This window comes from Myotis myotis, unplaced genomic scaffold, assembly GCF_014108235.1.
Source record: "Myotis myotis isolate mMyoMyo1 unplaced genomic scaffold, mMyoMyo1.p scaffold_m19_p_1, whole genome shotgun sequence".
In the NCBI taxonomy this organism is placed as follows: Eukaryota; Metazoa; Chordata; class Mammalia; order Chiroptera; family Vespertilionidae; genus Myotis; species Myotis myotis.
The window spans coordinates 166,237,496-166,262,942 of record NW_023416313.1 but is presented as its reverse complement, the minus strand read 5'-3'; the positions used below and the strand labels follow the sequence as shown (position 1 = coordinate 166,262,942).

Genomic DNA, 25,447 nt, shown 5'->3' with positions numbered 1-25,447 from the left:
TGCTCTTTTTTCTACCTTCTTATATATTTGAAATTTTCCATAATAAAAACAAAAATAAAATTTTCTCAGTTTTACATTTGAGTCATTGTAATTGGTTCAGATTTTTCATTAGTTTTATAGTTTTCTAACTGAAGTCTAATTTGGAAAAAGAAATATAGTTTTCCCTTTATTCTAGATTTTTTGTTATATAGAAATGTAATTTAGTAAATCAGCTATTATCATCTTAATTTTTCCTTTTGATTTTTAGAATTTTAATGTAATAATTAGACAACTCTGATATAAATTACTTTATGTTCAGAATTGAAACTGGACTCCTATCTCAGGTTTAAACGTCCTGTGGCACTTACCAACATTTTTTTTTTTTGGATTGTATATGTATAAATATGAAAATGAGAAAAGTAGCTATGAGAGCATTTTGAGGAGATAAAATACCCAAAACCAAAAATCAAAACGTTTACTTAGACTGACCTGAATTAGTGTTGTCATACATTCAACTTGCATCGTCTACTCTCGGGCATGAGAAAAAGCTAATTGTTGTGCATGTTGAAGAACCATAGTGATTCTAGGGTGTGACAGCAAGTTTTTTGTTTGTTTGTCTTACATTTAAGAAATGGGCTGGTAGGGGGAGGGAGTCACACTGGATATTGTAGGTTTCCTGGGCTACGGCCAAAGAGAAAGCTAGCCTTCAGGCTCTGACTCCACATAGGCTCAGGCTCCAGACTCACAGGCTCTCGAGGAGTCAAAGCAAACATGGGGGTGGCCCCTCTTTGTTTATGCCACTGTGGCGTGGCCTGAAGAGATGCGGAAGTGGACAGTGAGTGGCAGAACTGGTTTGGGGATGTGTCCATTAGCACCACCACAGGGGCCTGAGGTGTAGACGCCTTCAGTTCCCATGGTCAGTTGGTCGTTCTGCATATATAACCTTTTATCATTTTCTTAATCTGCATTTTGTCAAGTTGATTTATTTTTTGTTTACATCAGTTACACATGTGCCTAAATTTGACATTTGGAGGTTAACTGAGTAACTTAATGGCAGTGCCAGATTTAGTGACTGCAGCTTCTTAGAAACAGTAGTTTAAAAAGATGACCTTGGAGAGAGGTGTGGCTTGTACACTGGGTTTACCCCTGGGCTAGCCCTCCTTTAAGGCCGGAGAGAAAGTTAACCTCTAACAAAGTTTTCAGTCTTCAGTTTTTTTTTGTTTTTTTTTTGGGGGGGGAGGGGGGCGAGGTTTAACCATATCTCTTTTTAAAAAGAGGCCTGCTTTGTTTGCTAGCAAAGTAGGAGCAGTGATCTAGTAGAAAATGCATTTGTCATTATGTAGTTTAAGCATTATTTTCCTGTAAGTCCCCCCCACCCCCTAATCATTTAAAGTGCTCCCTAATGTGACTTTAATTATTTGTGAAAGAAGTCCTCGAAATCCTTTATTAATCTATTCATTACTTTATTAATTCAGCAGTTATGTGCCAGCATAAACATGAATACTATGTAATCCCCACTCCTGCTTATAATAGATATTTTGAGGAGGATATCTAGAAATGTTTTTAAAAAATGGTTTTATAGAAGCTGATGTACTTGTTTTTCAATTTTATGAGGTCATAGAACTCTATTCCATTGTAATGGTGTCAATGTAAGAAATGTCCAAACCTGTAGAGAATTTTTATGAGTTTATTTGAGCCAACTGATGGCACTGCCGGGGAACATATGCTCCGAGAATGGCAGCTTTGCAGCTTATTTTATGCATTAGAATCAAAGGAGAAGACGTAAGGAAGGAGGATGAAATCCAATGCCGGTAGGTTAAGGGGCTGCGAGAAAGCATAGCAGGAAAAACTCTAGCATTGGATAAGAGGCAAAATGGAGAAACACATACTTTTACCTGGTGGGTACGGGGTAGTTAATTAAATTTGCAGCACATAGAGATGGCCTATGGAGAACAAGATAGCAATAGGGTTCTATGGTCTTGTGCTCTGGTGCCTGCAGTTGTGCCTTCGAGGGGTAGGAAAAGAAAATTACTTTGTTATTTCAAAGCCATGTTGTCCTGGATGGATCAGAACAATGGACAGGGTTTCCTTAAGGTAAAGATTGACTTCTACCAATGATGCCGTAGGCCTGGGTCGTGACTGCCCACTGTGACCTGCCCAGTTAGGATGTGACCAGATCATCTGTGTGGTTACTTTTGGTCACAGAGCTTGTCAGCCTGCCAGGTGTTCCTCTGAGCTTGTCAGGTTTATTGCATAGCCTGACACATTTTCGTTCACATTCGTATATATTTATTTTTAATTAGCCAAATGGGTAGTGATGAAGGGTTAAACTCTATGAATTAGTGACATTTCAACCTTTTCTGGCAGTGAGCACAGTATGAAGTACATTTTGTACATTGTGATGGGGTCTACAATACTTATCTAGGTAAATAAGTGTATGTAACGAAAACATATGTTTCACAAAAATCACAAAATAGTACTCATTTGTACTACATGATGGACTCTGATATGTTCTATTATAGTCTATATTTTTTGTTTCTTTAAGAAATGCTAGCCACAGTTCACCGAATTGTTTTCATGATACTCTGATGAATAGTACCTACAGTTTGGGGAAACACTGCCCTAAATGACCACAGATTTATATTTTGGTATGCTTTTATCTAATAAATTGTCTTTCATTCCAAATCAGGTTCTGCAGAAAATATGCAGATCATTCAACTTCAGGTTCTTAACAAAGCAAAAGAGAGGCAACTGGACAATTTAGTTGAAAAGTTAAATGAAAGTGAGCGTCAGATCAGGTATCTGAATCACCAGCTTCTGATAATCAAAGGTAAGATGACAGCTGTCACTTATGAGGTGTGCTGGAGCTTAGATGTCTTGTTTCCAAGATCCTCATTTTAAATATGAAGCTCAGCGAGCTGACGTATTTGGTCAGAGGGATCATAGTAAGTCGGTCCGAAGGAAACAGAACCCAGGCCTGTGACACCTTTCTTCGGATGACTTCTCTCCAGAGCAAACTGCTTTGAGGTCCTCATTTCCCCCCGCTTCTTCCTCCTCTTCTACCTGTTAGGCTGTTAGAATAAGCGAACATTATTTAACTATGCTGATGGCATCCTGTCCTGAAAATTGGTTGAGGAATTTATCTTGGATGAAGTGTTACAATACCCAGTGAGACTTGGGATTAGTCTGCAAGATATTTTCTGAGCCTACAAATTAGCATCATGATTTAATCCAGTGGTTCTCAACCTTGGCTGCACATTAGAATCACCTGGGAATCTTTTTAAAATCCTGATTCCTGGGCCCCATCCTCCGGAAATTCTGTTTCTTTGTTACTAATGTTGTGGCCTCACCCCATAACAAAGAAACAGAATTTCTGGAGGATGAGGCCCAGAAATCAGGATTTTAAAAAGATTCCCAGGTGATTCTAATGTGCAGCCAAGGTTGAGAACCACTGTTTTAATCCAAGGAAGAGACAGTGACCCTGAACTCCTGCAGGTATGCCAAGGAGAACATGGAGCCACACCTGGGAAAAGCACACAGAGTAAATACAGATTCAAACTCTAATTGCTTACTCTTCGTGCTTTCTGTAGTTTCGGTCCATGTTGAACGTTTCATTTATAGAATAATTTTGTGACTGCACTCCAGCTTATTTCAAACTTAATTGATAGTGATAAAGGCATCTTTCTGTAGTGATCATACATTTTATGTTGAGAGAAGAATTTGTAGGCTATCATATAAAGTATGTGGGAAGAATTTAAGGTTAGGTGAATTTAAGAGTTCATTGCAAGTATGTATAGAACGTAATTAGTCTTCAGATTCCTTTTTAAAAAAATATATTTTTATTAATTTCAGAGAGGAAGGGGGAGAGAGAGAGAGAGAGAGAGAGAGAGAGAGAGAGAGAAAGAGAAAGAGAAATATCAGTGATGAGAGAGAATCATTGATAGGCTGCCTCGTGTATGTCCCACACTGGGGATCGAGCCCAAAACCTGACCGGGAATCGAACCATGACCTCCTGGTTTATAGGTCGAAGCTCAACCACTGATCCATGCTGGCTGGGCCCTCAGATTTCTTTTCTGATTAACGGTTTTGTCATATCTGTGTAGCTTCTCAAATAAATAGATGCTGAAGTCATTGTTAGGAAATCTTTTGGTCCCCAAAGGGATACAATCAGATTTTTGAAGGAAGAGGTTCTGGTTCTCTAAATTTTTTTGGTGTCACTCAGGCATTCATTTTTGGAACTTTTCTGTTTTTCTCTAAATCAGCTAAAGTTCGTTATCTGAATTAAATTGAATGCAACAACTTTTATATGTGATATAGATCTGATATTTGATAGAGATTGTGACAATTGGGGTCCTTTTACAGTAACATATTATTCCTATAAACACTTTTAATGTCCTAGATGAAAAGGATGGTTTGGCCCTCAGCCTTCGAGAATCACAGAAACTCTTTCAGAATGGAAAAGAAAGAGAGATACAGCTTGAAGCACAAATCAAAGCGCTGGAGACCCAAATACAAGCATTACAAGTCAAGGAAGAACAGGTAAATATTTTAACTATTTATGAAAAATTTAGTTACTTAACTTTTGGTATGGTAGGACTAAATTTAGAAGAACTTTGAAGTTCATACTTTCTTCCACCACAAGCCTGCTATCCGTTTCCTTACTTCGGAGGCATGGTGCTCCCATCCACCTAGCCATCTGTACATCAGACATCAGGAAGAAACCCCAGCTTCTCTGTTCCCCTTCATCTGCTATATCTGTTGAGTCTCCTCATTTCTGTTTACAAGTCCTCAATTTGGGATTTTATCTATTGCAAAATTCTCTTACTAGTCTCTATTCTTTTATCCCTTCTCCAAATTCTCTCTTATGGCCATCTGGTTAATCTTTCTAAAGTACAGTTCTGATTATGTTTTTCCCTTGCCTGTCTCTTCTCTTACCCTCACACTCAAGTCTGTTTGTTGTTTTCGATGCTTGTACATGGACAAAACTTTCCACGGCACGCTGCTATTTGATTACCAAGCCCCTGCTCACAGGTTTTCTTTTCCCAAGTCTCCCCTGCTTTCCTCCCCAAACCAACACCAAGCAATTCTCAGACACAAGCTGGAGGTCCAGGAATTCATCAATTCTGACACTGTCTGCACCAACTTTAGACACCAGTTGTAATCCAAGGTTGTTACCTGTACTCTGACTGACTGGCTGTAAATCAGTGGTTCCCTCGACCCCCTCGTTGGGTCCCATTAATTTTCTAGAGAGGCTCACAGAACTCAGAGAAACATTTTACTTACTAGATTAGCCTATGTAATAAAAGCCTAATATGCAAATCGACCGAACTGCGGAATGACTGGTCAGCAGGGGGCGGGGCTGGGGAGTGGGTGGCGCCAGACCAGCCAAGGCAGGTGCCAGCAGGCAGAGAGAGGGGACGGCGATTGGGGGGCGGAGGGGCGATTGGGGGGTGGGGCCGGCCACTCACCAGCTGCCCAATCGGCCTGCCGGTTGCTTCCCACAGAGGGAGGCCAGACTGTGGCCTCTGGGGAGCGGGCCTAAGCCATCAGTTGGATATCCCCCGAGGGCTCCCAGACTGCAAGAGGGTGCAGGTCAGGCTGAGGGACTCTTCCCCCCACCCCCCTTTGAGTGCATGAATTTTTGTGCACCGGGCCTCTAGTTGGTTTATTATAAAAGGATATAACTCAGGAACAGCCAGGGGAAGAGAGGCATGGAGTAGGGTATGGGAAAAGGATGTGGAGCTTTCGTGCCCCCTTGAGTACACCCTCTCCCTGCATCTCCACATGTCCACCACCTCAGAAGCTCTGCGAACCTTGTCTGATTGGGTTTTTATGGAGACTTCATTGACTCGAGTGGTTGATTAAAATCAGACATCTACGATTAATTCAACCTCTAGCCCCTCTACCCACTTTGGAGGTCAGGGGATGGGACTGAAAGTTCCAGCACAACCAGCCCCCATCCTCAGGTGAAAAGTCAACCTCATTCATGCAACAAGAGACATTTTATCACTCTTAATACTTAGGAAATGCCAAGGTTTTGGGAGCTGTGAGCCAGGGATTGCAGATGAGGACCAAATACATTGGTCATTTGAATGACCAAATATATATTTCTTAGGAATCACAATATTGCAGTACATTATTTGTATTTAAAAAGTTTTGAAAACTGATAAAGTTATTAGATTAAAAAGTTGAATTTCTTTTTATGTAGTAAAAGGTTATAACTTTGTAATCTTCTGAATTAGAAATTGCATTTATCAGAAATAAAGTAGCATAAATAAAAGAATAAAATTAAAAAAAACTAACAGAATCACCACGTGTTTTGGTTTCCTATTGCTGCTATAACAGAATACCAAAAACTTAGTGGTTTAAAACAACACAAATTATTATCTTAGAGTTCCAGACGTTCGACGTCTGGCATGGGTCTCACTGGGCTAAAATTAAGGTGTGAATAGGGCTGTGTTGCTTTTTGGAAGCTCTATGGTGTTAGCGGTAGGGAGATCCCCTCATCCCCGCCAGTTGCTGGGGGAAGTGGGCTTCTTGGGGTGCCACTGGAATAAGAATTTCCGGAGGTCCCCATGGGAAGCTGAGACATTGTAGAAAGCTTTATTTCTGTGGGGTTACCCCCCTGAGTTTCCAAGGTCACATTTCCCTCTGTCCCATCATAGAAGAAGTGTAGCTGTGATGTCAGTAGGGCTAGAATGAAAGCCATTGCCCAGAGTTTTCATCCCATGTTGGAACAGTGTCCAGTCCAGCATTAAACCAGCTTAGTTTGTGTTCCCAGCTGCAGTCCAGCAGTCCACTGCGTGTGGGGTCCCGAGGGCCACATGGCTATGGAGGGAACATGGGCAGGAGCAAAGCCAAAGAGACCAGAGAGCCAAGAGCCACGAGAGAGAGCGCCTTTGTCTATGGCTGTGGTTGGCAAACCGTGGCTCGTGGGCCACATGCGGCTCTTTGGCCCCTTGAGTGTGGCTCTTCCACAAAATACCACGTGTGGGCGCACACATACAGTGTGGTTGAAACTTCGTGGCCCATGCGCAGAAATCGGTATTTTGTGGAAGAGCCACACTCAAGGGGCCAAAGAGCCTCATGTGGCTCGCGAGCCGCGGTTTGCTGAGCCGCAGTTTTCTGACCACTAGTGTAGGGGATTATGTATTCCCAAATTTTTGCGGGCTTGCAGTAGCCCTGCCTCCTTTGTCCAGTGATTTCTGTTCCCAGGTTTTACTTCTGGGCACCTTCCCTAGGCCACCCCAACTTCACTGCCCATGTGCCCATCTTCCCTTTGTTCAGTCCCTTCCCCTAGTAATCTGCAGGGAATGGGCCAGCAGGTCCCTGGGGAGTGTAAAGTTGCAGCTTCCTGGTGAAGCTGCCCAAGTGACATGCCTATAATGTTCTGGCTTCCCTTTTCCTTCTTTGGTATTCTTAATAACTAGCTAATTAAAATGGTATTAGTGGGATAATCCATTTTCTTGTGTTTTCTAGCCTTGAGAGGCTACATGCAAAGGGTGTATGGCCCTTTTCCATCCTCAGAGCCAGCGGTCACTGGTTCTGACCTTTCTGCCTCAGTTTTCCTCATTTAAGGACTATTGTGGATACATTAGGCCCACCCAGATAATCTGGGATAATCTCCTTATTTTAAACTCATCAGTTTAACAACTTCAGTTCAGTCCGCAACCTCAATTTTCTCTTGCCATGTAACATAAGGTATTCACAAGTTTTAGGAATTAGGACATGGACATATTTTGGGAGCCAGTTTTGAAAGCTATAATTGTACAGTTACAAAATACTGGTGTTTTTAGTAAGTGACCATTGACAAGTTTCATCAGTCTTTCAAGAAACAGTTGTCATTTTTCTGTGACCTGACAGTTGGATTGCCCCCCACACTTGGCTCACAGAGCATTGCAAACAGCACTGGGACCGTATAGTTGCCGCAGGTTCCTTGTCTGGTACCCACATTGTCATCTTGGGTAATTCCAGTTTTTTTTCTTTCTTCTCAGTGAATAATGTTTGCAACCCCTATGGGCCTGGTGGGTCCCAGACAGGGAAGCCTTAAGGAACCAGAGCCACCATGGGGAGACCCTTCTCTACTGTCATTAAAGCATGTTGATTTTGGGGGTTAATGTTTATAAAGAGAGCACAGAGTCACATACAATAAACGGGGCTGTCGTGTGTCTGCTAGATGATTAAGAAGTCCAGGACGACGGAAATGGCCCTGGAAAGCCTGAAGCAGCAGCTGCTGGACCTGCATCACTCCGAGTCCCTGCAGCGCGCCCGGGAGCAGCACGAGACCGTCGTGGCAGGCCTCACCAACAAGTACGAGGAGCAAGTGCTGTCCTTACAAAACAAGTTGGATGCTACGGTGGCTGCCCTTAAGGAACAGGTTGGGATGATTTCAAATGAGCCACTGTTGTCAATAAGCAAAGCCGTTCTGTCTTGTAACTGACATTTTGTGGTTCTTCATATAGAAATTTTGGATGTTTGCGGTAGGTTTTTTATTGTAAGTAAAAATTTAAAGACAAAGATTTTTTATTTATGCATACTCCCTAAGGCAGGCATGATTTTGGAAACCCTTCCTGTGGTAGGATGGATTCTCACAGTGCTAGTTGTTTACTTGTAGGGTATCCTATATAATAAAAGCCTCATATGCTAATTGTCCGGTTGTCAGGTCGGCCGTTCAAGCAATCAAAGTGTAATATGCTAATGACATGCTAAGGCTGCTCAACCACTCACTATGATGTTCACCGACCACCAGGGGGCAGATGCTCCGACTGGTAGGTTAGCTTGTTGCTGGGGTCGCCTGATCGGGACTGAGCCGGACACACCCTGGAGTCCTCCCGCAGTCCCTCCCTGGCTAGCCAACCTCCGGTGTCCCTCCCCGGCCTTGATCGTGCACCAGTGGGGTCCCTCAGCCTGGCCTGTGCCATCTCACAATCTGGGACCCCTCGGGGGATGTCATAGAGCCAGTTTCGGCCCAATCCCACAGGCCAGGCTGAGGGGCCCCACTGGTGCACGAATTCGTACACCGGGCCTCTAGTTTATACATACTGTCCTGGAATAAATCCAGACTGGAAGGAATGAGTGTTCTGGGAGATGGCTTGAGGGCTGGTCCTGGGAGCTTAACCACTCGAACACCTTTCTTGGGTCTCCCAGCGTTTGGTAAGAAGCCCATCATTAAGACTGCCTAGAAATGGTTCTTGAGAGAAGAGTTCATTTTGAGACTAGCATAGTAAACGAGGGAAGGTAGTCTGATCTAAAATTATTGAGGTTTGAGACTTGAGCACATTTCACAGTTTTTATTACTTTTGCCCCAAAGGGAATAGGATGTTGTAAGCTGATGGTGAGTCAGGTGGGGGTTTGCTTGTGCTCCAAAACTCCAGGTAAATCGTTTCAGTGAATAAAATTTCAAAGCGCATTTTCCTTAATGCAGTTTCAGAACTAATCTAACCCAAAGGAAGAGAAGAAGAAAAATAAGATGTGAGTGTATGGAAAATTCCACTAAAAATTTATTCTGATTTGGGTTCTTATTTCTTATTTATATAGCTGACTCTAAAATTTTCCATTATTTAGATAGAGCTATAGAAGATGCATTATTGGCAATAATAATTGTTTGTATACCATTTTATTTTATTTTAATGTACATTTATATGAGTTTTTATTTATGTTCATTTTCCTAAATATGTTTTTATTCTTTTTATAGAGAAACGTATTATGAATTTGACCAGTGTGGAGCATATATAGGGGTGGGGAAAGACAAAGGTTAGGTACAATTATTGAGAATTTACTTTATATAATATATAGACAAATGGAATTTGAAATACAGTTTTATTAACTTTGGTTGTGTGTGGGGAATAGCGTTAAAGTTAGACGTGGAGAATGGTCCTCCTTGGATGATGAGAGGAGTGGAGTCTGGCAGCTTTTGCATCCTGGGTTACTTGAGGTGTCTCCATTCTCTGCTATCTTAGACACAGTTACGGGGAGGGCTGGGAGAACTCCTGAGTGTTCAGCTCCTGAGCCCCGTCCATTCTCGATTCTCTGCCCCCGTCCGGAGCAGAGAACAAAGTCTTGACTCTGCGCTGAATGGGCTTCGGACCCCTGAACCAGACACTGAAGGTGCTGATTAAGGTCTTTTTTCTGCCGTTACATTCTGTGACTGTTTTGTTGTTGTTTTTAAATAGCATCGCATAGCACAGCACGGATATAGGCCTCTGTGTATAATTGCACAACTGCTTTGCAAAGTGCCGATGCCAAAGTGCTTATCGTTGTTTCTTCCTGGGAGTGTTTCATTATGGTGCCCTTTTGTGCTCTCCCTTTGCTCTCAGTTGCCTCAGTAGTGTTTTTAATGAAAGGCCAGTCTATATAATTTCAGAATCGAAATTGAGACTCCTGACTGTAGAAGTGCTGTAAAAATCCACCAGGAGCGAGGGAGATGCCCGCCTGTCATCTGAAAATGCATTGAGTCTCTTCCACATGGAGAGGGTCGATGTAGATTTTCTCACATAACCGGTAGCCATATGTACATACTGCATTTTACCCCTTGCCTGCTTTTTCTTCATAAGGGTTATTACAGAGGGAGCTGCATGTTATTTCCCTTCCGGGTGAACACTTACCTGCTACACTCTGTTCAGCAGATTGCAAAGAAAAGTAAAATAAGTCTTAGAAAGTAAGTAGCAAGGAACAAATAACTGGGTAATTCAGTAAATGAATACGTTCGCCGGTGTCTGGGTTCTGAGCGGCTCTCATGTAGTTATGACTGTGTGCCATGTACTATGTGTTTGATGTGCACAGTGTTGACAGAGTAGATGCTCACACAGTGTAAGTGTTCCTGGTTAAAGCAAGTCTTACCCTGGCATCCTCTAAGGCAGTCGGGACTAGGCCCCAGGAGATGGATGAATCCTCTGAAACAGCGGAGGAGTTTCCTTTGGGTGTGAGCATATGCAGTGTTTTTTTTTTAGAAGACCAGGGAGCTTCTTCAGATTGAAAGGTTGAAAATCACTGCTTTATGAAAAACACATTCTTGCTGGGAAGCGACTGCAGTTGTAGATTAATTGCATTATTTCACCTGTTCAGCAAACCTTTATTGAACAACAGCTAAACATCAGGATGTAGACTAGCTTGATGTATATTTAAGTATATTTTGAAAGACAGAATTCAACACGGCGATTGCCTAACTTAGCTATCCATGGTACAGCTGGGCTTTTTAAAAATGTCTCTGTAACTAGTATATTTTGAGAAATATATGGCTTGTGAAATTATAATATTACTTTAGTGTTGTCTTTTAGCCACCAGCTTTTCTGGGTAGCAAGGATTGTACACACTCACAACACATTGTAACAGTTCTCGTTACTTTGGCTGAGTTTCTCTAGGTCCTCCCGTGTGACAGAGAAGATGAGAGCAGACGAGCTGCTCGGAGTGTTCTTCAGCGACAGAACTCGCTCCTGGCCAACTGTCTCCCAGATTCTCTCCTTTACCCTGCCTCTGTGTCTCTAATGCATGGAAGTGTCATGGGAGGATCTCTATCTCCTTGAGGGTCTAAAACCTTTTTTCATTCTGGTCTTGAAATCTTCAGCTTTCAGTGAAGTCAGGGACTTTGGTTTCTGTGTCATGATTTTCACGTGATCCCTTTCCTACCTTTCTTTAATGTTATATTTAATTTAAACTCATTCTATTGGCTGAGGGACTCTCTCAGACCTGTGTGTGTGTGTGTGTGTGTGTGTGTGTGTGTGTGTGTCCGTCCTAATCTTCATTTTGGCTGTGCCATAGAAATCTGTTCAATTTTATTCGCTTCCATGGACTCAGCTATTATTACTCTTTTTTGACCCCACTTGTCTCATTCAGTCTTAAAAGATGTCTGTCTTTGTCTTCAACTGAGTGTTCTCATCACTCATGCTAATCATGGAAAAGATGGAGCCATTCATTTTGTTTTATTTGTTTTTGGTGTTTAAGTTGCACAGTTTATGAGTGTAACCTGTTTTCCTGAACTTGTCAACAGGAAACTGCATGATTTAATTGATTAATGCATGTAGGTAAATCATCGCCACAGTCTGCCTTTTGTTTACAATGTTTTTCATATCTACTTTTTTTTTTTAAAACCAGTTTGCAGTCTCTTGTAAAATCTCTATGACTTCCCCAGCTCATAAACGTTAGTTGTCTCCCCACCCCTTCTTGCACACACGTTCACGCTGTCATTGACTTTAGGGCACTCACTGTGCTTGCGTGGTACTCCGGTGCGTGAGAGCCCTGCTTTCCGAGCTGGCCTGGGGATCAGCAGCGTGGCCAAGAGGCTGGCAGGGTTGGATAAACACGGGCAGTTTCCAGGAGCTCCATTTTGCCCACAAATTCAGAAGAAAAAATTTAAAGCAAACATGGCTACATCATGAACTAGAACACAAAGTTCACATGAATTGTTAAGCCAAAACAGGAGGCTTCAGAGTCCCTTTCCTCTGCTCAGGGGCACTGTGCGTATCCTTTTGAGGTGTGCTTTGGAGTGGTATCCTTAGGGCATTATTAGGCGTAAGGTTTTCCTATGGATCAGGCCCCCAGTGCTTTCTGCTTTAAAGCCCTTTCTTGATTTTCCTCTTTCTATTAATTTCTTCAGGTTTTTTCCAGGGAACTTTAGCCAATTTACCTCTCTGCCTTTCTCATGCTCCTTTGGCCTGGAATTCAGCCTGTGAAGTCCTTTTTGAATGAGAGGTGATGATTTCTCCTACAGGGGCTCAGCACTCCCATGACTCACTACTCCCAAACACACAAACGCATTTTTTTTTTTTAAGAAACTTGAATACATTGTATACATGCTCTGTATTTATACATCCCCATACAGTTACACACATACGTGTGTGCACACATTCATTCTATTTGTTGTTCTTTGTCATTTATTTTTAAGTTTTTGTTTGTTTGTTTGTTTTGTAGTACATACTATGTGTAAGGCACTGCATAGGCACCTGCAAGGAAACTATGAAGACAAATAAGACATGTAAAAGGTAGAAGGAAAAACACGAGAGAAACAGATCAAGTTTAAAAGGAGTTCAGAAGAGGGAAAGATTATTTTTAGCTGCTCAGAACTTAATGAGTTTTTGGATGCTCAGAGTCGAGTGTGTTTGTCTGTGTCCTTGCTGTCCTGGGATAGAAACTCCATGCTTCAGAGTCAGAGTGGCATGCCTGAATGTGTCTACACACACTTCACTGGCAGTGTAAAGTGCAAATACTAGTAGGAATGTACTGCCTTTCCTTTGGCCTGAATAGGACCTAGTTCTAGAACAGCAGTGTCTTGTGAATGTAGAGCAGAAGGCACTTTAGAAATCATGGAATTCAACCTTTGTTAGTGTAATTCCAAAAGAAAAAAAACAGACCGAGAAGTTGATGACTCAACCAAGATTGCATGACTTGTTTCGCCTGACTCCCAGTCCCGTGCACTTATCCTTGTAGAGGAGGTGATGTTGCCATGTGATGATTTTATAGTTGACTTAAAACCCAATCATGAATGATAATTGATAGTTTAATACTTAATAACGGATCATAAAAATGACTTCTTGAACACTTTTTCTATTTAGGAAGACATTTGCTGTCATTTGAAAGACAAGGTGAAACAACTGGAAAGGAATCAAGAAGCAACCAAATTAGAAAAGACGGAGATGATTAACAGATTGTCCAGAAGTCTAGAGGAGAGTCAAAACCAGTGTGCCAACTTGCTGCACTCAGGTGGGTGTCTGAGGCTCTGTGGTCTCCCGGAAGGCTAGTATACTATGCAGAGAGAACATAGGAGCCTTGAATTATAAAGACCCAGAAAAGACAATCAAGGTCGTTGGTAACAATTTTTTAAACATCGTTACTATACATGTGTCAGAGCTAGTGCATATTTATTAGATAATTTGGAAAACACAGACAATATAAGGTAGAAAATAACAATAACCAATAATTCTACTGCACAGAGGTAACTGCAGTAGACATTTGAATGTATTTCCTTCAAGTGAAATGAAGGCCACACGCATAGATAATAACCTGCTTTTGAAAATGTGCCAAAGCTGAATGTTCAAAAATTGAATAATAAATGACATGTTATAATGTAGAGTCTATCTCTGAAAGCTAAAAACAATATGAAATCCTGTTATATTTTGCTGTTTGGAATTGATCACTGATCATGTAGTTCTGTCATTTTGTGTAACTTCTTTAATTATTTTCCCTCTCACAATGGAATATAGCCACTTACCTAATCAATTGAAGCCAGTGAGTTATAGTTTTTATAATTTAAAAAAAAATCAATCCTCACCGAAGGATATTTTTCCATTGATTTTTAGAGAGAGTGGAAGAGAGAGGGAAAGACAGAGAAAAACATTGATGTGAGAGAAACACATTGATTGGTTGCTTCTCGCCTGGGCCCTGGTGAGAAGCCTCCTGCATGCCCCACACTGGGGATTGAGCCCACAACCTGGGCATGTGCCCTTACCAGGAATCGAACGGTGACCTTCTAGTTTATAGGTCAATGCTCAACCACTGAACCACACCGGGCAGGCTCCATTGATTTTTATAGAGAGTGGAAGGGAAGAAGGGGGGGGGGGGAGAGGGAGAGAGAGAGAGAGAGAGAGAGAGAGAAACATTGATGTGAGAGAGACACATTGATTGGTTGCCTCCTGCACGCTCCTGGAGGTGGTGGGGGAGGGGGGAGCTAGGAGGGGGAATGGGGATCAAACCTGCAACCCATTATGTGCCCTTGATCCGATTTTGAACTCATGTCCCTTTGGTCCAGGGGCAGACACTATAGCCACTGAGCACACCATCTAGGGGTGTCATTCTTAAGATTTCTCCTATGGTCTCCATGGTATTAAGTTTGAGAATATGCTTCCTATCATTAGTTTCAGCAGTGTTTTGATTTCCTATTCATTTTTATAAAATGACTAGAGGCCTGGTGTACAAAAATTTGTGCACTCGGCGGGGGTCCCTCAGCCCAGCCTATGCCCTCTTGCAGTCTGGGACTTCTTGGAGGATGTCCACCTGCTGGCGTAGGCCCGCTCCCTGGGGGATCGGGCCCAAGCTAGCAGTCAGACATCCCTCTGGCAGCCTGGCAGCCCTTGGGGGATGTCCACTTATAAGCAGGGAGCAGACCTAAGCTGCAGTCGGACATCCTTAGCACTGCTGAGGAGGCGGGAGAGGCTCCCACCACCACTGCTGTGCTGGCAGCCATCAGCCTGGCTTGTGGCTGAGCAGAGCTCCCCTTGTAGGAGCACACTGACCACCAGGGGACAGCTCCTGCATTAAGCATCTGCCCCCTGGTGGTCAGTGTGTGTCACATTGATCAGTCGTTCCGCTGTTAGGGTCAATTTGCATATTACCCTTTTATTATATAGGATAGAGGCCTGGTGCACAGGTGGGGGCCGGCTGGTTTGCCCTGAATGGTGTCCCGGATCAGGGTGGGGGTCCCACTGGGGTGCCTGGCCAGCCTGGGTGAGGGGCTGATGGCTGTTTGCAGGCTGGCCACACCCCCTTCAAGGTGGGGGTCCCCACTAGGGTGCCTGTCCAGCCTGGGTGAGAGGCTGATGGCTGTTTGCAGGCTGGTCAAGCCCCCCCCAGTGGGGACCCTCACCCCATGGAGGTTTGGCCAGCCTGGGTGAGGGGCTGATGACTGTTTGCAGGCTGGCCACACACCCTTTAGGGTAGGAGGTCCCCACTGGGGTGCCTGGCCAGTCTGGGTGAGGGGCTGAGGGCCGTTTTCAGGCTGGCCAAGCCCCCCGGCGACGGAAGCTCCCAGCCTCTCCTTTTTTTAATTTTTTTTTTATTCTGGGATTTATTTACCTTCTATAATTGAAACTTTGTAGCCTTGAGTGGAGCTCAGAGCCGGCCAGGGCGGGCGGGAAGCTTGGCTTCCTCCATCGCCAGGGGCAACCCAAGCCTCCTGCTCGCTCCAGCTCCGTGGCTATGGCTGGCTGAAAGCAGGTATCTGGGGTTTATTTATCTTCTATAATTGAAACTTTGTTGCTTTGAGTGGAGCTCAGAGCTGGCCGCAGCAGGCGGGAAGCTTGGCTTCCTCCTATACTGGGCAACCAAGCCTCCTGCTCGCTCCAGCTCTGTGGTTGCCGGCCGTCATCTTGGTTGGGTTAATTTGCATATAGTCGCTCTGATTGGCAGGTGGGCATGGCTTAAGGTGTAGCGAAGGTATGGCCAATTTGCATTTTTGTCTTTTATTAGTGTAGCTATTAGAGTAAAAGGCAATAAAATAATCAAATTTTTATTTTCCGTGCTGTGGAAATAGCTCAGGGGTTATTAATTAGTATACATATATGAAAGTTACATTTTGGCATGTTAAGTCAATTCTGACTATTGGTACAATGGGTATGAGTGGGTTATTCAAAAGTCAATCAGAGCCCTGACCCTGGAGTGGGGAATGTGGTAGACATGAGCAGAGCAAGGATGAGGGGCCAGGTATAGAAGTTCCCCTGGGCAGAAATCCCCAGGTACCTGGCAATGGGAAAAACTAGGAAAACAAGGACCTGCCTCAGGGTGACCTTTCCTCCCCTGGAGTGTCTCTGGTCATGGGTTTAGACTCCCTGACCCTTCACATTGATGGTCATGTGGTTCAGACCCTCCCCTGACCTTTCCTCCCCTGGCATGCCGCTAGTCATGTGATAGACCCCCTTAGAGGAGGGACAAAGGGCTGAAGAGTGGCCTCATTCGACTCCCATGCAGGGCCTTGCACAACCACTCCCTTAAGCACTAACTCCTTAGCGATAATGTCTAGGCCTCCGTTGCATGCCAGGGCTGACATCAGGACCAGCTGCAAGGATTAATGGTCCCCTGCCCTGGCACCCACCAATCAGTGGAGACCACAGCCCTGAAAGGACACACCTGGAAAGCTGATGAATATTCTATTGAGATCTGTTGCTAAGACCTCCCCTCAGATCTCCACCTTTAAAACCCTCAAGACAGAGCACCTAGCTCATTCTTTTACTCCCTAGAGCATGCCCACTGGAGTCTTTTTTTAAGTGTATTTTGCTTTCTTTCTCTTGATTTTCAAGGGCCCTTCTTTTGCTTCTCTGCCTTGTTTCCTGAGCCCAGTTCTTCTAAAGCTCACATCATCTACCTCTGTAACTTTCTAAAGAAGCTTTCTCTTATAAAAACACACACCAAAAAGTGAGGTTACAGGTTCTATCCCCAGCCCTATTTGGGGCACGTGCAAGGGCAACCAATTGATGTTTTGCTCTCACATCGATGTTTTTCTCTCCCTTTCCCACTCTCTAAAAAACAAAACAAAACAAGTCAAAAGTACTAATGTCAAAGATTGTCTAAATGTGTGCGTTTTGATCAAAATTTGGACCATGCTCTATTTAGGTTTCCCCTCCTGGTTTAGTTTAGTATTCTTTTGTTTCCCATGTCATAAACTATGAGACTTTTTCCTTGCCATTAAAGGATTTGAAAATATGATTTTCTTAGTTGCATAATATGTCATCATTACTTTGCTTAAACATTTCCCAGATGCTCATTTTCTTTTGAGGAAACCCAATAAAGTCCCTTGTAAATGGAATCCTCTCCCCTCCCCCCACCTCATTTGACTCCCACGTGGGTGTGGCTCAGTGGTTGAACCAGGGGGTCTGGGTTCCATTCCCGATCAGGGCATGTGTCTGGGTTGTGGGCTCGATCCCCGGTGGGGGTGTGTGCGGGTTGATGTCTCTCTCTCATCAATGCGTCTATCTTTCTATCCCTCTCCCTTCCTCTCTCTCTCAAATTAATAAAAACATTAAAAAAAAGAATAAAAGAAACAAGAAAAAAATTAAATGGGACCCTCCCTTGTTACATTTATAATACTAGGTTACTAAAGTTTCAGAGGCATAATTCTAATAGGCTTCTTTCACTTGTGGAGGTCAGGGTGGCGGAAATAAAAACATTTAGAAAGAAGCTAAAGGCATCCAGATGTAGTTTTCTTATTAGAGGATAGAAATGGGTTCCAAAGAATTTTCACTTTGGCTTTCTATGAGTTGGAATGTTATGCTCCTATTAAAGGACTTCTAGAGTGTTCAGGTCTGGAGACGTGATTTGATTCACAGCAAGATCACAGTAGCCCATGTTTTTAACTTCCCAAAGACATATGGGGAGCCATATTAAATCTTGGACCTGTGCCTTCTGGGTCCCCTGACTATTCTTGTGTGCACCTGAATAGATATTAAAACGTAATAAAGCAGAATCCCACCTTCTGTAGCCTCAGTGGATTCATGTCTTCTGTACCCCATAGGTGCTTTGGCCATTTACGTTTGGTGTATTCTGTGACCCTTCCCTGCTAGGCTCAGTCCAGGAGGTGGCTCAGCTCCGGCTCCAGCTGCAGCAAGCTCAGAAGGCACATGCAATGAGTGAAAGCATGAACAGGGCTTTGCAGGTGAGCATGGCCCCTTGGAAGAGACGGTGGGTGGCTGGATTACATCACCTTTCTGAACCTTGGATTTCTCTACATCAAAAAGGCAGTGGACCATCTCCAGAGCAGCCCGTCAGAGTTGTTCACAGGCTCACCCCTATGGCTGGGGAGTCAAGCCCAGGGGCCTGTCTCTGTGTGTGCCCCAGAGAAAAGGTTGTCTACAGGCATGAAAACCTACAGCGCAGCTGGGATGCTATCACCTCCTCCTCCGGCGCCGCTGACATTTCCTGCTGGAGGTAGCGGTCCAGGGGACCCTCCACTGGAGAGAGGTGGTGTGCCTTTTTGCTGCTGGCAGACCATGAAGGACAGCTGTTGCTGGGAAACCAGTCTACTCTGTCTCCTGCTCTAGCGAGCCCAAAAGTGCTGCCACCGGTACCTCAGCTCCAGGGGTACTTTTCATGGAAGAGAACAGAATGTGAGGGAGGTGTGAGAGAACCGACTTGCATGTTCTTCCTCATGTATTCGTTCCTCCATTCGGTTTGCGGAAAACCTGATCCGCCCTGGCCTTTGTAAAGTTATAGTTAACGTGTGCTAACGTGTATTTGAAGAAGCGTTTCTGCCTTCTCTTGAAGCATAGACAATATGCCTGATTCCTTCTTATAGGAAAATCATGAAAATAACTTTTAATAATTTTGTGTTGTAGGAAGAATTAGCAGAACTAAAAGATGAAATTTCTCTCTATGAATCTGCTGCAAGACTAGGAATACTTCCAAGTGACTCAGAAGGAGAATTAAACGCAGAACTCATGGACTCATACGTGGATTTGGGTATTAAAAAAGCCAACTGGAAGAAATCTGAAGTTAAGAGGTATGGAGAAAATAGTTTACTGTAGAAGAGTCTACATTATTAACGCTGATGAGGCTTGGTAAACAACTGGCACCAGGCAATAGCTGATGAGCTGACCAGGGGTCCCGGTATGTTTTAGTAATATCTGATGAAGTGCAAATGTCTGATATCAAAATGAACAGAAACCTCAAGAACTGATATTGCGCTATCTTCAGCACCAATAGGCACATCAGTTTTAGTAAGGTAAAAAAATGACTAGCTAAAATATACAAAGTAAATTCTACAATTGAGGTTATGGATCTGTTTTACTATTAAGGCGAAGCATATTATTTTTATTATATTAACACTGTTGAAGGCAGGCGTCTGGCATTTATCAGTAGTATATGAGAAAATAAGCATTAATTTTCTCTAGAAACCTTACTGTGGCCTTTTAAAATAGGGATTTCGTCTTAAAATAGGGATTTTTAACACAGCTATTTTAGCAGTTCTATGGAAGGGACTGTTTTATCATCCCTCCCTGGGACTGACGGGGGAGGACATGGTAATGCTAGAGGAGGGAGTATATTTAGGAATCATTAAACACTTAAAAGATGAATGGAGGAGAGGATGCACATTTGTGAAGCACTTGCTTTCTGGAAGGTGTGATGAAGGCTCTGGGAGTGGAGTACAGAAGATGAGCTATAGACAGTCCCTTCCCACAGGGGTTCACCTTCTGTCTGGTGGGGAGGGGGAGACATACTTGTAAGCAGCCAAGTGCTACATGCTTAGTGTACAAAGGGGTATTTCCCCTTCTCTCTGGTGATCTGGGATAAGATGAGAGGTGCCTGTCTGGAAGAGCCTGTGTTCAGGCTAAGGAAAGCCTTGAATACATTGGCCCACACCAGCACCATCCGGTTTCCAGTTCAAGACCACGTTTACCATCATTATTGTTTAGTGGGAGTGTCCATTATCTGTTGTTCTTCAGGCATCAGGCAGCTAAGTACAAGTATGTAAGTATCCTGAAGGGTTTGCTCTGCAATAGCTTGTAGAACTTATATATTTTAGTACTGGCTTTTGTTTTTAGACCTGTAAGATGAGATTCAGTAAATTGAAATCTCAAGTGATCAGGAAATACTGTGAAACAATATGTTGTTTAGTTTAGTAAGGCCCCATTTACCTGGAGGTCAGCCTTTAGCGACTGTCATCTCTAAAGACCACAGCTACAATCCGCGAGAAAGCAAAGAAGAAAATCATAGAACTAAATCATGTGGTGTATTTCATTGGAGTCATTGTCAGGCTCTTAGCCTAGGGCCATTACGGACTTGGATTTGTTTGTACCCATGAGTTATCTGATGGAAGAGTAGCTGGGGCTAGGGCTTGGGAGAGGTACTTCCATGGGTTAGCCAGACAGCGCAGCAAGGAGAGGTCTATGGGAGCACAATGGGTTGGATGGAGCTGCTGATCCACATGGTCCCAGGTTGTCCAAGAAAGCTGTCAGCGTGGTTAGTTAATTAAAGTGCAAGAGGATGTATGTGTTACATTTTTTAGACAGATTTACATAAAAATTTAAAGTTAAAAATGTCATCTGGAAAATTTACTGTTGTGAATGCCTCATTTCCTGTTGATGCCAGATGATTCAGATTTTGTTTTGAATAATAGTTTTGCCATTTATTAGTAGCTTTATGACCTTGGGCAATTTTCTTAACTTTTCTAAGCCAGTTTTCTTATCTGGCTTTTTCTATAAGTGGATTATAGGGTATATCTTGGGGGTTCAAGTGAGGATTAAAACAGATAATGAATAAGAAGGACCTTATGTAATATGTTCCAGTATGTGAGGCACTTCATCAACGGTAGGTGTTACTATTATTATTTAATAGGTGATTGGTTAAAATACACCATTGATCAGATCTTATATCAATCCACTTCTTACTCAACACATTCTTTATAAAAGGTCCTTGATCCACATCTCAACCTTGAGAAAAGTGTCAGATCCGTTATCAGTCATCACATTAGAATTGGGAAAATCAGAGCTCAAAGAGCTAAACTCTTCTGCCCAAGAAAGTAGACCATTATCAGCAGAGCCAGTACTTGAACCCCAAACTTCACTGTCACGTAAACCTGCTGTTCTGTGTTTATATGACAGTCAAACCATTTGGCCTTAAACGTCATTCTTTATGTCTTCTATTTTAAATATTTAGTTCACTCCAGAAAAGCTTTCTTTTCAGTACTGTATGTTATTGCTTTAGTTTATGCCATAATTAGCTTGGAAATTGGGTAAATAATAATATGTATATATATTATATGTATGTATATAATATATATATTTTCAAGTAGACTGACTTCATCATAATGTCTACTAAAATGTATTCTACTTTTTCTCTTTCTACTTAAGTATAATACTCATAGCTAAAATCTTATAGTAATCTAAAACCCATTCCCATAGATAATAAATCTGAGACATCACATCTCTGTCATGGGAAAAGGAATACCAGCCATGTACAACTGGGAAAGTGGAGAGTAACTTAACACATAGTGGGTAGTCACTGAAGCTCAGTCATTGAGAAGAATTCAGTGAAACACGGGATATCTGAAGAAAGGTTCAGCTACAGTCATCCCACCTACCCGCAGTCTAATAGATAAGAATTCAGTTTAGAGGAGAAAGTAGAACTATTCCTTCTTAGATCAACGTGAGAGTTGTAATAGGAGAGAAGATTTGTACCTTTCCTCTGCTGGCCTGTGATTCTTAGAAAAGAGGAAGCAATGGTTTTCCCATTGTAGAGAATTTTAGTTCTTTGTTGACTTGAGCTGCTTTCAAATCACAGCCCCAATTATTAGCGGCTCCAAGCTTTTATCCCCAGCTACTACATCGCTCAAGCTACCGCCTGGTAAATGTGAAGGGTTTAGTCTCAGTGTTCTGTTTCACATTCGTGGAATTTGAGTAACTAAATCTGCATGTGGCTTGCAGACAGCTTCTCCTCTCCCTTATTATAGTTGGCTGCGAAGCTCAAATAATAAACATTTAACAAGTGGAATGCCTTTTCCCTTTGGTCTTCTCAGCAGGCTTCACAAGGGACTACAGTTTATTTGGATTCAGGGGAACCAACTTCCACAGGGCTCAGTAGTAAGCCTTATGCAGGGCTGGTCACCCCCGTTGACTTTTCCCTTTTGGAAAAGAAGAGAAAATTATTTTAGCAAGTACTTTCTCTGCTCTCTGACTTGGCTCCCTCCAGGAGTACACGATGTGCTGTTTCAGTGGTCAGCAGTCAGTAAGGAAAGAAATGAGGGATGCATAATTTGTTAACTGAGCAAAATAAGTGTTCTGCTTAAAGTCAGTTCACCATGTCTCACAGTATGGGCAGATGCATTCAATATGTTTTATATTCTATTTCTTATATAAGTCTATTTCTATTATATTTACATATTCTGTTTCTATATAGATAGAAGTGGTTAAAATAGGTGAGATCTATCCTATCTAATAAAAGAGAAACATGGTAATTGGCGTACGACCGCTACCCTTCCCATTGGCTAATCAGCAAGATATGCAAATTAACTGCCAGCCAAGATGGCCGCCGGCAGCCAGGCAGCTTGAAACTAACATGAGGCTTGCTTGCTTCAGTGACGGAGGACTACAACGTTCCCCGCCTGCCTAGCTGGCCTCTGAGCCTGCAGTTTCAAACATTGTAACAAATATAGATGCTAAACAAAACCCCAGAAACCAGCTTTCAGCCGGCTGGGATCTCAGAGCTGGAGTTGATACAGAGTTTCGATTATAGAACCGAAACAAACCAGATACCTGCTTTCAGGAGCGGAGGCCTAAGAGCTGGAGCCTCAGAGCTAAAGCTGGCCCAGAATAAAAAAAAAAAGAAAAAAAGGAGCAGTAGGGAGCTTCAGTCACCCGCCAGCCTGAAAACAGCCATCAGCCCCTCACCCAGACTGGCCAGGCACCCCAGTGGGGACTCCCACCCTGAAGGATGTGTGACCAGCTGCAAACAGCCATCATCCCCTCATCCAGGCTGGCCAGGCACCCCAGTGGGGAACCCCACCCTGATCCAGGACACCCTTCAAGGCAAACCAGCCAGCCCCCACCCATGCACCAGGCCTCTATTCTATATAGTAAAAGGGTAATATGCCTCCCAGCACCGGGATCAGTGGAGCTGAGAGGCCTCCCGGCACCGGGATCAGTGTGACAGGGGGCAGTGCCCAAACCCCCTGATCGACCTGCGTCTCTGTGTGTGACAGGGGGCGGGGCCACAACCTCCCTATCGGCCCTGCTCTGTTCGTGACAGGTGAAGGCACCCCAACCCCCTGATCGGCCCTGCTCTGTGCCTGATAGGGGGGAGTTCCCCAACCCCCTGATCACCCTGTGGCTCTCTGTGTGACAGGGTGCGGCGCCCCAACCCCCTCACCCCACGGGCCCTGCTCTGTGTGTGACGGGGTAGAGCCTTAACCTCCCCATCGGCCCTGCCCTGAGTGTGACAGTGGCGGCGCCCCAACCCCCTGATCGGCCCTGCTCTGTGGGTGATAGAGGGCGGCGCCCCAACCCCCTGATCCGCCCTGCTCTGTGTGTGACAGGGGGCGGTGCACCAACTCCCCTATCGGCCCTACTCTGTGAGTGACAGGGGGGAGCTCCTCAACCCCCTGATGGGCCCTGCTCTGTGCGTGACAGGGGGTGGTGCCACAACCTTCCCATCGACTCTGCCTTGAGTGTGACAGGGGGCGGTGCCCCAACCCACCAATCAGCCCTAACCTGAGCGTGACTGAGGGTGGCATCGCAACCTCCCAATCCGCCCTGCTCTGTGCATGACAGGGGGCGGCACCCCAACTCCCCAATCGGCCCTGCTCTGGTCCAACCAGGGGCTGCACCTAGGGATTGGGCCTGCCCTCTGCCACCCGGGAGCAGGCCTAAGCCAGCAGGTCGTTATCTCCCGAGGGGTCCCAGACTGCGAGAGGGCACAGGCGGGCTGAGGGACCCTCCTCCCCCCCGAGTGCACAAATTTTTGTGCACCGGGCCTCTAGTATATATATATGCAGGCATATATTTACATACACTGAGATCTATATAGACACTGTGATACATAAATATCACATATATGAACAGCATATCGATAAGTATGTAGCATATTGGAAGGAGCTCCTTTTATTATGTTAAAACTATATATGTTCTTAATTCTCTCTCTGTATGCGTGAGTATGTGTACATGTAGCATATATACTAATGTTTCATTTGGAATCTTTTGAATCTGAAAACAGTAAAAATTTTGACTCAGATACTATTTATTTAGTTTTTAAGAAATAGATGTTAATATTTTAGAACAGTTTTAGATTTAAACAAAATTAGAATAATACAGTTTTTGTATACTCTGCACCCATTTTCCCCTATTAACATCCTACATCAGCACAGTACTTTGTTACAATTAATGAAATAATATTGATATAGTATCATTGACTGATATATCCATGATTGATTTAGATCAGTGATGGCACGTGTGTCAGAGGTGACACATGAACTCATTTTTTTGGTTGATTTTTCTTTGTTAAATGGCATTTAAATATATAAAATAAATATCAAAAATATAAATCTTTGTTTTACTATGGTTGCAAATATCAAAAAATTTCTATATGTGACATGGCACCAGAGTTAAGTTAGGGTTTTTCAAAATGCTGACACGCCGAGCTCAAAAGGTTCGCCATCACTGATTTAGATGGTCTTTGTTTTTACTTGATGTCCCTTTTCTGTCCCAGGATCACATGACAGGGTACCACATTGTATTTAGGAGTCATATTTCCTTAGTTCCTCTTGAATTTCCTTCTTTATTTTTTTTAAATATATTATTTTATTGATTTTTTTACAGAGAAGAAGGGAGAGGGAATAGAGTTAGAAACATCGATGAGAGAGAAACATCGATCAGCTGCCTTCTGCACACCTCCTACTGGGGATGTGCCCGCAACCAAGGTACATGCCCTTGACCGGAATCGAACCTGGGACCCTTCAGTCCGCAGGCCGATGCTCTATCCACTGAGCCAAACCGGTTAGGGCGTTTTTAAATTTTCATGGAAAAAACTTTATTATCTAAATAGGGAGCCATTACATTTTTTGTTCAGTTCTAAGATGCTCAGAGTAAACTTAATGGTTTTTTTTTTTTAAATTTTGTTTTACTGCTTAAAGTATTACAAAGAGTATTACATATGTCTCCTTTTTTTTTCTTCCCCCTTGACCTTCCCCTGGCCTCCCCTACCCCCCATTGTCTTGTGTCCATTGGTTATTGAATTTCCTTCTTTTTGATGACTGTGACCGTTCTGAGAAATACTGGTC

At 43.4% G+C, this 25,447-nt stretch overlaps 1 protein-coding gene across 4 annotated transcripts in view; it reads left to right on the top strand.

The window, feature by feature from the left end:
- CEP152 (centrosomal protein 152) overlaps nt 1–25,447 on the top strand; it is a 100,512-nt gene that overhangs the window by 20,426 nt on the left and 54,639 nt on the right. For all 4 annotated transcript variants that reach the window (XR_004966292.1, XM_036300782.1, XM_036300771.1 and 1 more), the window contains exons 7-12: nt 2,669–2,809; nt 4,379–4,518; nt 8,156–8,356; nt 13,527–13,674; nt 18,243–18,334; nt 19,014–19,177. Coding sequence is in view for 3 of the 4 variants with exons in the window: in XM_036300782.1 (XP_036156675.1) it covers nt 2,669–2,809; nt 4,379–4,518; nt 8,156–8,356; nt 13,527–13,674; nt 18,243–18,334; nt 19,014–19,177 (886 nt within the window). In the remaining variant the exon portion in view is untranslated. The remainder of the gene's footprint in view (nt 1–2,668; nt 2,810–4,378; nt 4,519–8,155; nt 8,357–13,526; nt 13,675–18,242; nt 18,335–19,013; nt 19,178–25,447) is intronic.